Source organism: Wolffia australiana, chromosome 11 (assembly GCF_029677425.1).
Source record: "Wolffia australiana isolate 7733 chromosome 11, ASM2967742v1".
In the NCBI taxonomy this organism is placed as follows: domain Eukaryota; kingdom Viridiplantae; phylum Streptophyta; class Magnoliopsida; order Alismatales; family Araceae; genus Wolffia; species Wolffia australiana.
The window spans coordinates 5324021-5338434 of record NC_135845.1 but is presented as its reverse complement, the minus strand read 5'-3'; the positions used below and the strand labels follow the sequence as shown (position 1 = coordinate 5338434).

Below are 14414 nucleotides of genomic sequence, written 5' to 3'. Positions count from 1 at the left end.
CTTGTCACACACATGAGCGGATATATGTTATGCTGTGAATGTTTTAAGTCAATTTATGCACTCACCTAGAAACTCCCATTTTCAAGCTGCTAACAGAATTCTCAGGTATCTAAAGGGAACACCAGGACTGGGCATTGCACACAGAAGAACAGGTAAGATTGATCTTATTTTATACACCGATTCTGACTTTGCTGGTTCTCGTCTTGACAATAGGTAAACTACGGGGTATTGCACAATGCTAGGAGGGAACTTAGTCACCTGGAGGAGCAAGAAGCAAAGTGTGGTATCAAAATCCAGTACTGAAGCTGAATTTCGGGCTATGTCAAAAGGAATTGACGAAGCAATATGGATCAAGAATTTATTGGAAGATTTGAAGATTGCATTTCTAAGACCAATCATCATCCGCTGCGACAATAAATCAGCTATCAGTATAGCTCATGATCCGGTTGATCATGATAGAATGAAACATGTGAATATAGACAGATTCTATAAACAAGATCATCTGGAACAAGGAAACTTGAAGACGGAGTATGTGAGTTCTGAAGAACAATGTGCAGACATCTTCACCAAGGGCTTGCCAATCAAACAAACTCAATATTTAAGATCCAAGCTTGGAATGATGAATATACATTCCTGCACTTGAGGGGGAGTGTTGAAGATATGGGCTAAATACACTAAGTGGTCCAAGCTGATGGAGAAAGTTATCGGGCATCTTTAAGTCCTTATCGTGCTCTATCGGGCCCATTAACTATGGCTAATGGCTAGTCAAACTAGGCGTTAACTAGCCGTTAGAGAAACTATCCGTTAGAGGGCTAGTATAAAATGATATGTATGCTGTTGTAATCTTTATCCTTTTGCTCAACAAAATTTTCTTCCTCTTCTGCTCCATCCAACTCAACGATCATCAAGTGTAACATATCAAGTTTTCATAATTCTTCTCTCATAATTAGATTTGATGGGGATGTTTTATCTTAACTCATTAGATTGCATTTAGGGAGGTAGATGTATTTTGAACGTGATTAATTTGTTCTATGATTAGCAGTTAAGGATTTCATGCAAAGGGATTCTTTTTAAAAAATCTTTTGGATTTGGCCAATTGGACAGAGAGGAGGAGAGGACAGTTGTTTGCACTGTCAGCCACTGGATTTCCCAGCCATGCTTTTACTAATAATGTAAATCTTAGGACACCAATAAACAATGATAAAATAATTGACCAAAAGCCCCCCCCTCTCTTTCTCTCTCAAGAGAGCTCGGAAATTACCCGGTCGCACTTATCTTCCAGGACCTTGACCGCCTCAGAGAAGAGGACCTCTGGCGGCAACGCTCCGGTGGACTCGATCTTGACTGCAATACAAACCATGCCCCACAATTAAGATAAACGTTCCATATCATGTATTTTACAATGTTCTAAGATATGTAAAAACTTACAGATGAAATGATCTTTTATGCGCCTCACCGCCACGTGCTCCTCCCAGCCATCGCCGCGTATGCACTCGCGGCACAGCGTGCACGCCCGTGGATTCGCCACCACTGCCTTCTTCTTGCCTGCGTGAACCCCCACCGAGATCAATGTTTGTAAGGTGCAGAGATAGAGATGTAAGATGCTTTGTCAAAATAAAGAGAAGAAAAAAAACTGTTGGTCCAGTCTTAGAGATTGACTCATAACCTTCAGGAAATGTCAAATTTTGCCTATTGAGTCCTAAAGTTAGAATTATTGCGAAAAGAACGATTTCAGATGTTGGGAAATTTTTTGAGTGGTAGATTCTATGGCCCATCAGTCAAAACACAGGTGTAGAGAGAGAGGGAAAGAAAATATAAAGATTAAAGATGTCAGGAAAAAAAACTGAGGATGCAGGTCTAATAATACTGATGTTTAATCATCTAAGAATTCTAAAATCGGAAAAATTATGCCAAGAATGATCAAGAGTTGTGTGCAGATGCAGATGAAGATGGATTCCGGAAAGAGAATGAGAGAGAAAGATGCAGTAGGCACTGAATAAGAGATAGACATTAATATTGGGACCTCGAAAGAGAATAAGAGAGAAGAAATGGTGAGTCCTAGATATATTCACATAGAGAGAGGCGTAGAGGTTCCTGGAGAGAGAATGAGAAGAGAAGTTACAGGCCCCTCTAGAGAGTGAAAGATAGTGGTTAAGGGTTTATAGTTTAGGGGTACCGGAAAGAGAACGAGAGAGAGAGAGAGAGATATCCCCGGAAAGAGATAAGAAGAGATGTTACAGGTCCTTTTATAGAGAGATAAATTTAATGGTCTTGGGGTGTGCTATTTAGGGTTTAGGGTTGCTGAAAAGAGAACGAGAGAGAGAGAACCTAATTCAACATGTCATTTTCAAGCACATATCATGATGTGGACGTAAGTAATTTACCCGTGGCGATATCTTCAATGTCCTTGAAGACGTTGACCGGGCATTTCTTCATCAGTTCTTCAGCAAGCTTTCCCTCCACTTCTTTGAGCAAAACAATCTATGCGAGTAGCAATCCAATTTGACAAATTTTAATTTGCATTAGACATTAGAAAAACTATTGAAAGTTACAACAAGGTATGAGTAAAATCATTAATTTATTATCACAATATTATTATACAGCCAAAAAAAGGCATCAGTAGAGGACATCTTTATCACCTCTGGCAGCATTCTGTACCAAGTTGTCGCTACAGGTGACCACTTGGCATGCGTCTTCCCCAATCCCTTCACTGCATGCGCTTCGAGCTCAATCTCCTGAACAAATAACATTGATTCCTTGATATCATATTAATTATAGTTTATTGTTCGTTTTAAAGACGGGATTACCTGCCCGGGCCCAAGCTTTGCAATCATGATGTCTTTATGCTTGAGGCGAATCGGATTGTCGGAGAACTCTGGCAATGAATCTTGGCTGCAAGTGAAGGAGGTATAGCTTTTGGGCTTGGCAGAAGGGTTTGGAGACGACATTTCAAGCTCACTTCCATTGGGCAGCCACTTGAACTGATCCGATACGACTGCACCATCGAATAAAAAAGCATAAATAATTTTCCACATAATAAAAAGGAAAAAAATAGGAAAGAATTTTCCCATCCTACCTGTGATCCGAGGACTAGATCTCTTGCATGAAACGTGCAGCTTGAAAACAATCGTGTTCCTCTCGTTTGGAGAATCGTTTCCTATTTTATACATGCAATTTAATACAAATATATATCACTGAGAGAATGAAGAAATATCATGTTTGGACTTTAGGAATGTTGTACTCCAATGACCCCGTCATTGCCTTTTTGTCCCTAAGATTCATCATTGTCATCGTCATCCTTAGGTGGCTTGGATGGGTGATGATTACAAATCCTCATTGACGATTGAATAAAGATGATGAATCTTGAGAACTGGATGATGATGATGATGAATGTCATTGTCCACTCATCAGTTTTATTGGTAACATCGAACTATTGCTGAACGCCACAGATCACTCCAGCATCGTCATCTACATTAGGGCTTGGAGGAATGCTGATGATGATAAGGAGGATGGTGAATAATCTCAACTAATGACTAATGATGGTGATGATGAATAGTCTTGAGAGATGGATGGCAATGATGGTGACTAATCATGAAAACTGGATGACAATGATGATGATGATGATGAAGGTGCTGACTAATCTTGAGAACTGGATGACATTGATGATGGTGATGTGATAAGTTTTCGCCAAGAATGTATAAAGGCATATGTGACTGGACCAAGAATGTATAATGGCACACCAAGAAGGGAGCACAGAGACAGTCCACCGGTGAGGAATAAGGGCATGTGTGACTGGAAAGTTATAAAAAGGGGATCAGGGAGAAATGATATATTGAGATCCTTTTCAAGAAGTTGACTACCAGACTTGGCAGCTGCTGCAGAGGGCTGGTGCACAGGAGAAGCCTGCACCCAAAAGAGAGAAGAATTTTACTAATTCTTCTAAATTGCATCTCCTTTGTTTCTTTCCTAATCTCATTCACCATTTCTTGTCCGTTGAGTTAACAGCTCTGACTCGGAACTCGATTATCCTTGAACACTTGGGGGATTCCGAAGTGTACATTCTTAATGCTCGTATGAAATCCCATAACTGGAATATTATTTGGGGAAGATCTATTGCTGAACTTCCTCTCGATACCATGACGGCATGATGGTGATGATGATGCCGGTGGTGACTATTCTTGGGAATTATAACGATGATGGTGACCAATTTTGATTATAGGATAATGATGATAATGATGATGACGACGATGATAACGATGATAATGATGATCTCGTGAAATTCATTAGTGACCTCTAACTAGGGTTGGCAGTAATGAATGATGGTGATGAAAAATCTCGAGGTGACCTCACCTCTAACTGGATAACATGACGTTGAACTAGTATTGGCTGCTAATGACAAATCTGTCATCACCATCCATGTTTGGGCTTGTGCAAATGATGATGATGATGGTTTTTTTTGAAGAAATGATGGTGATGATGACGATGTTTATGATTCACCATTGTCTTCTGGATCCCAATGATACTGGATATTACAACTAGTCATGATCATCATCAACAACCACTCATCACAGCAACACTTGACGACAAGATAAGCCCTACTTGAGATGCATGATGTCATACCAGAGAGGAACTCAAAAAGCCTGGGATCAACATCAAGTGGCAGAAGACCAATTCTGTGTGATAGCACATCATCTGGAATGACCGACGTGTTGTTGACCATTAAAACCTTTTCAAATGCCATGGTAGGAATCTGCAAAACGATAAGAGAACAAAGTAAGGAGAAAGTAATGAAAGAAGAAGAGCAACAAACATACCTCAGCAATCAGAATTCTTCTAAAAGCATTAGCCAGCGATGCATCAACACCGATCATATCAAACTCCATTTCATCCTCTGTAAGATTTATAACTTTGATCTTGAAATTATCGCAGAAATTCTCAATCCGCAAGCTATTATCGATCCCCATAGATGCGTAGGCCCCAGAGTACTGGACACTCTCTGGCTTTAAATGAAACAAAAATACTATCAAATACCAGATAAAAATTTGCGTAAATTAGGGGCTAAGGCAATAATTCTTACATGGGTTGGGGCGTCGGAACCGCAGATGACCCGCGTTCTCTGGAGTTCAAGGTGTGGAGGAAGTTGCCCCATGGGCACATCTGGGAGGTCTTTGACAGAAGACTTTGGCATTCTTCCCCGAAAAATAAACTGCAGCTAGAAGATGAAAAAGGATTAAAAAGAATTAATCTTGCGTTTAATCAGCACAGATCATCCGAATGAAGATTGAAAATATGCGCGATGCGATTGCTCGAAGCAAAGACGGGATTGGAGATAGCAAGAGAACTTATAAACCTGGATATAATTCGCAGAATAGAGAAAACGTCTCCTCTGAACTCGACCGCAGGGCACGAAGAAGAGTGATGACGGCCAATGTCGGGGTCGTCTGGTTCTTTGAAGGCAAGGGTTTATGGTTTTCCCTAAAACCCCAGCCATGTTTTATTTTATCGAAAAAAAAAGGCTTCGTCTTTCGAATTAAAAGAAAAAAAATCTCGGAAAAATAAACGTCGTGCTACTCGCCCGGGTAGCGGACGGGACGGGACGAAAAATCGTCCCGTTCAAGGGTTTGGACGAAATTCGCGACGAAAATTCGTGCCGGGACCACCGGACGATACGAAAAAACCATCCGTCTGGAGGTCTAGGATGATGGACGGACAAATAACCGCCGGATTCACATCGGACGGTTGAGAGGTAGGCATGTGGCCGCACTCTGATAATTTGCATCAAAGTCCCTGTATTTTTACGCGTGTGCAAACTGACGCCACACAGAAATAATTGTACATGTCCCTTCGCATTCTCTCCTTCGTATTTCCCTAAAAAACTTAGAAAAATCTATGTTAATAGATTTAAAATATAAAATGGATTTTTTTCCCATCCGGGACGAGGGATGGACGGTTTCCTCTCCGGACTGGACGAAAATTTGTCCCGGGAGGACTGGACGGGACATTTTTCGTACCGTCAGATGAAAAATTCATCCCCCCCTTCGTCCCTGCACTGAATCCGAATGTCGTAATGGACAAAATTTGTCCCATCCCGTCCATCGTCCGCGTCCAGGACGATCCAGAACTATAACTGCAGTGCCCTTTTCGACCCTTTTAAAGCGGGAGAAAAAAGGGTAAATATAATTTGACAATTTTATTTATAATAAGTTAATATGTATATATGTTTCTTGAATATCATATAATGTGGCAAGGCAAACACTACCTTATTTGTACCTGCAGGACAAGTAAATGGCTTATCATCACACTTGATTCAACCAACATTTCTGGAGGTTGACTCCGACTTAAACAAATAGAAATCAATTAGCTCATAATTCATATATTTGAAACATAACGTGCGGCTATGAGAAAAAATTAATATGAAAAATAAAGGAGCTAATTGATTGATTGCAGTGTATTATAGTTATAGTTCTGGATCATCCCGGACGTGGACGATGGACGGGAGGGGATGAATTTCGTCCCGTCCGACATCCGGATTCAGTTCAGGGATGAAGGAGGGGATGAATTTTTTCATCCGATGGTACGAAAACCATCCCGTCCAGTACTCCCGGGACGAATTTCTGTCCCGTCCGAGGAGGAATCCGTCCCGTCCCTTGTCCCGGATGAAAAAACCGGTTATATTTTACTAAATAAATTTTCTTTTGAAACAACAAGGCGCCCATCAACTCGCCCTAGTTGTTTCTTCCATCTCGAAGGAAGACCAAGGCTGACGGCATTTGCAGCCACCCTCCTCCACCCCTCCAGTGCAACCAGCCTACCATGGGAGGTCCTCATCAGTTGCATTCGTTTCCCGACGCCCTCTGCGCCCATCCTCATCGTCAGTGATCGCTTCCCCGACGGACGCCTCGAAGACGATTGAGATATGTGCATTCTTTGCCTATTCACCATTCGTTCCCATCTCTCAATAATGTCTTTCTTTTGCTTTCTACCACTGTGATTTTTCTCAATCATTGCTTCATTCACTCGCCATCTCTCTATATCTCTCTTTCTCTCGCTTCTTATCTTTCTTAAATCACTCAATCCTTCCTCTTACTCTCTATCCCTCCCAATATTGTAATCTCTCGTTATCCTGCTTTCTACCTCTCCGAATCTTCTCAATCTTTACTTATCTCACTCTTAATCTCTCTTTCTCTTGCTTTTTACCTCTTTTGATTTTCTCTCTGTTTTCTTCTCTCACTGTCCATTTGTCCCAATACATCAATATCTCTTTCTTTTGCTTTTTGCTTCTTCGGATTTTCTCAATATTTCCTTCTCTCACTCTCCATCTGTCCTAAGCAATACCACGTTTTTATTTATTACTTCTTCATATTTTCTCAGTATTTCATTTTCTCAACCTCCATCTGTCCCAATATACCAATATATCTTTCTGCACTTTCTACCTCTCTGAATTTACTCAATATATCCTGTACTCACTCCCCATATCTCCCAATCTCTCAATCTTTTGTTCTCTTACTTTCTATCCCACTTAATTTTCTTAATCTTTCTTCATCCCACTCTCCACCTATCTCCATATCTTAATCTCTCATTCCCTTTCTTTCTACATTCCTGACTTTCCTCAATATGTCCTTCTCTCACTCTCCATCTCTCTCAATACCTCAATCTCTCATTATCCTTCTTGCTTCCTCCCTCAATTTTCTCTATCTCTCTCGATCTCTGTCTCTTGCTTTCTATATTTCTCACTCTCTCGGTCTTTCCTTATCTCACTCTCAATTGATTCCAATCTCTCAATCTCTCGCTTGTTATGTCTCTGAGTTTTCTTATTCTTTCCTTCTCTCACTCTCCATCTCGCTCAATCTCTCTCTCTCTCTCTCTTATTCTTTCCGTCTCTCATTCCAATCACTCAATTTCTATCTTTCTCAATCTGTCAATTTTTTCCTCTCTCCATCGCTCTGTCTCCATTTCTCCTATCATTTCAACATCTCATTATCTTGTTTGCTACCTCTTTGTATTTCACAATATTTCATGTTCGCACTCTCCATCTCTCTCAATCTCTGTCTCCTGCTTTCTATGTTTCTCAATCTCTCACTCTCTCCTATCTCACTCTCAATCGATTCCAATCTCTTAGTATCTCTCTTGTTATTTCTCCGAATTTTCTCAATCTTTCCTTCTCTCACTCTCCATCTCGCTCAATCTCTCTTTCTCTTGCTTTCTATCTTTCTCAATATCTCAAGAATTGTTCATATATCTAGTTTTACCTCAACTTTCTTGGATTTTAGAAAAGTCTGTGCGACATCACTGAGCACGTCACTACCGCCACTGCGGAGCAGGTCAAAATATAACTCGAGCGTAGGCACCTGATCTCGTGTGTCTTTGTCGTCGACCCAATAGAGGTGCAATGTGTTAATTACATACATATCAATTTGTCGTATGTGTTATGTGATTAATGTGTAAAAGTCAGCCAGAATTGTTTTGGATCTGTCGATCTATATTTAGTTAAATCCATCAAAAACTTGTGATTGATTATCAATAGTCATCACTAAATGGGATTGACAATACAGAGAAGAAGAATTGTGTTCTTTCCACCCATATTCCTTTTTATATGGACTACTGTAACAGATCCATCAGTCCATTCTACTCAGTGGACTAGGATTCGATCAGTCCATGGAGTAAATCTGATTGATGGATGGTTTGATCCGATCGCTATAATTTTATTTCACGTGACTAAGTGTAATACATCATCATTATTTTCCATGATTTTTAATTTTGTGAACTTAAGACTTCAAAAAACAATTACTTAAATCTCGAGCATTTTTTTAATATTTGAATGTGACTCTAGTATGCCATGAAAATTGTGTGTCACACGCATTGTACGAATGATTGCATCTTGTGAATTAATTTGGTACAGTAATGGAGTCCACATCTGCTTCCATTCCAAAATCAACTGCTAGGGTTACGTCGTCAGTGTCTGCGGAGTGCTATCTGGTAGAGGTTGATGACATGTCTCATCTTGAAGCGGAAGATGCAATCTGTCTAAAGTTTTAAATTGATTTGTTGAAGTTGGCCCGAACGAGTACCGGTGTACGCTTTGTCAAGAGTAGAACCTCACCCATAGGGTTATCATCAAGAGGAATAAAGAGAATTTATGGATTAAAGTTATCAATTGGGCAAAGACAAAAATGGAAAGTCATTGTAATTAAATTGATCGAAGCTTATTTGATTTTCTAATCTTTCTCAATATCTCACCCTCTCATTATCTCACTCTTTGTTTTTCTTAATCTCTCAATGTTTATTTTTCTTGTTATTTCACACTCTATCTCTCTCCACGTCTCAAAATCTTTAGCTTCATTGTATTGCATCACAATGTGCCACTATTGGGTTTTTCCCGCAAAAACACATTTGGAGAGTTACAAATTTGGAGCGTTACATTTATAAAATGATTTTCCTGAAATGAAAAAAATTTGCCAATTTAAATTTCTGCAGTTATGTTGTTGTTCAGGTGTTTGTATTGTTGGGTTCTAGAGGCCTTGACATGGATGAACAAAACAAAATGATTCGCAGCAGAAGACTTGAATGAATCGAACGTCATCAATAAAAACATTGAACGAGTACCTTTCTACGGATCACATCCGTGATTTCTTGGATCCCGGAGTGAGCCGAGTCGAGCTGCTCACGTGTGCAGCCTCTAGATGTATCCATGCGGTCCTCGGCACATCGGGTCTCCTCCTTCTTATTGACGAGCCCCGTTCTTTCTCCGTCGACGTCGTTATGTCGTCCTGATCACATACGGGAGGGAGAGGGGGTGTTGGGAGAAGGGAGAAGAAGGGGAAAGGCCCATGAACAATTCTGGCCTAGGTGAATTTCATTCAGGGCCTTCTCCTATTTATACTAAGTGGGTGTTTTTCATAAAACCCCCAAAACTTAAGAATATCTTCCGACGTCCAAAAGACCATTTGCGTGTGACCCTCTAGGCCCATGTATCAGTCTAGTTAACGACTCTAGGGGCCCAATAACCTTTATTGGCCTTCCAAATTAATTAAATATATCTTCATATAGATTAATTAATGTCGGATCGATTTAACCCAATCGATAGGTCGAGACTCCAACACGTGGGGTGCCAAGCTACACCTCGTGTCCTAGAAGATACAAAGGAGTGTGTATCGACTCACTCATGGAACTTATTCGTCATCGGTTACCATGTATGTATAATCCCTCATCCACTTGATGCTCCTTGGTTGACTTAGGGTATGGTCAACTGTCAAACCCTAATCGGTCATCTGAGTTAGTACTAAAGCATTTTGAAATAATCGGAGAACTCTTCTCCGATATTTCACTGCCTTGGCCAAGGACTTCATCGCATCATCTTCCTTGAGCTGTCACATCTTATACCGAGGGAGGACGATCCCATCTTGACCACTCAATCATCTTCGTGAACTTCTTAATGTACCCAAATTAAGACCATTTAGAATCCCATGATTAGAGACTCGTTGGCTATCACCAAAGTACAACAGTCCGTCCACAAGACGTCTTTGGTGTCTCAGGTCTAAGGACCACTTAACCGTGTCGTGAATCAACCTGATTGACATTTTGGTATAATACCATTCAGGAATTCTTACGGATCAATTCAGTGAACTCTTTCCACCAAAGAACACCCACTATCCATCCTTAGTGTCACCACACTAATGGCTACGGGACCGGCCATACTCAGTATATGAGTGAGGCTAGATAGTGCTATTCTATCCAGATACTTTGATGTCCTTCTCGTGTATCCTTTGAATAGGAATGTTTATAACACATGCTTAAAGACTAGTGATCTCCGTATTATGATCTCATAATTCACTAAGTCCGATCATGTATTCATGGACTTCATTATACGCATCACACGTGCACTATAATGAATATGTTCTATTAATGAACATGGAACGAGATGTGGAATGTGTGATTGGCTTGCCGGCCACATATATTTCCATCAGGTATGAACTGCCTAAAACTGTGAGAGATGACAAGGCCATTTCAACACTACCATTTACACCACGGTGAAGTTGATTTTGAGTGAGCTGGATGGATGGCTGAGTGAACTCTACATCATCATTCTGTCTCAGATTATGAACGTTGCATATTTTCTCGTTCACCTTTTGATGGAGTGCGCAAGCCCACTCCCCCAGAGACGTCTTTGGAGATGCCATCACCGTCATCAACGCCCCGGCGGTTCCCGTTTGGCCGGACCGGCACACCAAGGCAACAGTGAATACACCCGGGTTCAAATACCCTGGGTAAAAGCACACCCATGCTGGCTCGGTTTGTTGTTTTATCCCATTCATGTGTTTATTTTTTTCGTATCCATATCACCGTATGTCGCATCGTTCATGTCATCATTATGCCCGTGATCGTTGAGCCATGCGTCATGTGTCCTTTGCATATGGACCCCCCCTTAATGGACCATCCCTAAGGGCCCATCTAGACTCCCTATATAAGGGAGAAGGGGGCGCCCTAGGTCGGCATACCAGATTTATCAAATTTGCAGTTTCACGTTCAGAGTTTGGTCTCACCAACAAGAAGAAGGAGAGGGAGAGGACAAGAGGAACAGAAGAGCATGGAAGGAGGAAGAACAAACAGAGTCTTTGCCGCCCCACGCACATGATTTTTACCACACCCGGCCAACCCTTGCTGAAATTCCTGCGAAGACTATCGCCGCATGAACTCCATGCGCAATGCATGAGTGAGCGATAGCCTTCGACATTCTCCAGCTAGGTCCGCGTCTACCCCAGTTCTCTTGTGCCATAGATACCCGAAACCGTTGGTGACCCCTCACTCCGCTCAGCTGAGCCGCCACACTTGCCGAACAACTCGCGCATTGATCATGTATTGTAGCACGGTTGAGAGCCTGTACTGCTTGCACAATCCGCTGACTCGTGGGACAGCCCAGCACCTTTGTGCCTTGCTTTGAGCTGCCACTTGCAATCGTGACACTACACCACCAGTGGAGTGCACCCTTGCGGGCTGCTCGGCCTCGCCTGTCACTAGGGTTTGACGGTCCCGGTCCGGTCCGGTATTTTGGCATGGACCTAAATCTTACCTAAAGTTTCGTCCGGTTCTGGTCCGATCTTGTTCAGTTCAGGTCCGGTCTAGTACGGGGGGTGGCGGAGGAGCAGAGGGGTGGCGGAGGTGTTGTGCACGAGGAGCAGCAGCGATGAGCACTTGGGGCAGGTGATGGGAAGGGCGATGGGGAAGGGGATGGTTAGTGCGTGGTACAGGGTCCGGTTCGGTCTGGTTTTTTGGCATGGACCTAAACCTTACTTGAAGTTTGGTCCAATTCCGGTCTGGTCCTGTTTGGTCTCGGTTCGGTCCGGTTCGACCAGTCCCCGGTCCAAAATGTCAAACCCTACCTGTCACCACTAGGCCATGTGATTGCAACGCCTCCTAGCCTCGCCACTGCCTGACTGTGTCGTACCACGAACGTCACCGATCCCCACCCCACTTGCTCGCGTGGACCCTCCTTCACGGTCGCGCCACCGGGGACCGATGCATTCACTTGTGCTGCCACCCCACCAAACCTACCTCTTACTCGGCCTCGCTCTCCGACATCACACTTCAGCGCCGCATCTCCACCGCGTGTTGAGCTACACGATGTCACCCCTAACATGCTCTCCCAACGCTTGTCCGCACCGGCCATCTCACTGACAACGGCATCAACGACACATCGCGACCGACGAGGTACGTCGTTCCCTGTGCTCGTCTGTTATATTACGTCTTTTAGTATATTTTCGGCTGCACTCCACCGCGCTCGGGTTAGTTTAGGTGAGAGTTTAATTGTCAAAAACTACGAGTTGAGTGAGGTCCTAGGTATGGGACGAGCCCGTTCGTTACGTGCGAGTGCCAACAAAAATATTCCGTTTGATGCCGTAATTGCCGTCGTCGCTCCAGCGTGGGTCTGAAGGTCACCGTAACCTAAACCGGTCACCCACCTCGAAGCTAGAAGCTCGGGGAATCCCCACAAGTCGGGGCCTGCACATACCTCTGCCAAGGGTTCATCGTCTCACGTAGTTACATTTCCCATAGGGAATTATCCGTCGAACGACATCCTCGGCGATGTTCGATATCATCTAGTTACCCGAGCATCGTCTCGATACCCGACCGGACGACGTCCCCGACGACGTTCGACATCATATTTGATGTGATGGATGAACAACACATCTAGCCCTACTCTGACAAACAATTTTTGAATCTGCGTCCATGTGCTTTCCTTTTAAGTCCCACGAACATTTCAAAGGGTCGGCGAAAGAAATATCCGCAATTTCCCATTACAACATATTATGCCATTTCAATTTTAGATGGAGAGAAAAGTAGATAAATATCTGTTCAATTATGCATGCCATGTGATTTATTTAAGCATGGAATATCTCTATTTCTAAAATTGAAATGGCTTCTTCAAACACTATTTCTAAAATTGGTAAGGCTGCAAATTAAATAATGAAACTTCTACAATATCTGCGGAATTTAATTGGATTATTTGGGTATTTAACCAAAGGATAAATAGGATACAAAGATCTTATTTTACCCTAATTACCTGTTAAATTATTCATTTCATGCAATTAATTTACCAATGAAAATACTATAATAAGATGAAAAGGGCATGTATAAAAATAAATTATATTCTTTATAAATGAGGGATTAAATATTGACCTTTCCACATTCTCTTGGAAATCCATAGAATTCTTTGGCAATTTAATTGATGAATTAGTTAATTCAGTTATCTGCCTTTTCCCTAATTATCTCTTACAATATTCGTTTTACGCAATCCATCTGAGCTTTGAATTACTATACAAATATTATAAAGTCATGTCTACAAAAAAATATTTTAGTATTATATAATGTGGGGATTGATTAATAAGTTTTGGACTTTTATCAAGAAATCTATTGAATTTTTCGGAATTTAATAAAAATAATAGTATAATGCTGAGGATTAAATAATGAAATTTCTACATTTCTCTAGAATTTAATTGCATTTTTTGGGAATTTAGTCAAAGGATAAATGGGATAAGAAAATCTTATTTCACTCTAATTATCTGTTAAATTTTTCATTTCATGCAATTAATGTAAGCATGGAAATACTATAATAAGATGATAATGGCATGTATAAAAAAATGAGGGATTAAATATTGACTTTTCCACGTTTTCTTTGGCAATTTAAAAGATGAATTCAATTAGTTTTTCTTCCAGCATTCGTCCATCCATCGCCCGAGACCTCCGGACGACGGTTTTTTCGTCCCACAGGACGAAAACCGTCTCGTCCGGTCGTCCCCGGGACAAATTTTTGTCCCAGAATTCGTCCAGACCCTTGGACGGGACGATTTTTTCATCCTGGGACAAAAAATCGTCCCGTCCACGTATCTGCACTATAATTATGGTTTAAGAATAATCTC

At 41.7% G+C, this 14414-nt stretch overlaps 1 protein-coding gene and 1 long non-coding RNA gene across 3 annotated transcripts; one reads left to right on the top strand and one right to left on the bottom strand.

The window, feature by feature from the left end:
• Positions 1 to 1108: 1108 nt before the first annotated feature.
• Positions 1109 to 5468, bottom strand: LOC144709880 (uncharacterized). Of its 2 annotated transcripts, none has more exons than XM_078583531.1 (10): positions 5351 to 5468; positions 5078 to 5206; positions 4815 to 5000; positions 4621 to 4750; positions 3077 to 3157; positions 2808 to 2995; positions 2640 to 2735; positions 2385 to 2481; positions 1429 to 1545; positions 1109 to 1344 (listed from the first exon to the last, which is right to left on the bottom strand). In XM_078583531.1, the coding sequence occupies exons 2-10, from the start codon at positions 5186 to 5188 to the stop codon at positions 1241 to 1243; spliced, it is 1110 nt and encodes a 369-aa protein (XP_078439657.1). In that variant the 5' UTR covers positions 5189 to 5206; positions 5351 to 5468; the 3' UTR covers positions 1109 to 1240. The 2 variants fall into 2 exon arrangements, with proteins under 2 accessions (XP_078439657.1, XP_078439656.1); XM_078583530.1 differs by having other exon boundaries at positions 5078 to 5212; positions 5351 to 5463.
• A 1251-nt stretch (positions 5469 to 6719) lies between these two features.
• On the top strand, positions 6720 to 9231 carry LOC144709866 (uncharacterized). The gene is made up of 2 exons (XR_013583125.1): positions 6720 to 8384; positions 8900 to 9231. It is a non-coding gene; the product is annotated as an uncharacterized LOC144709866 (long non-coding RNA).
• The last annotated feature ends 5183 nt before the right edge of the window (positions 9232 to 14414 follow it).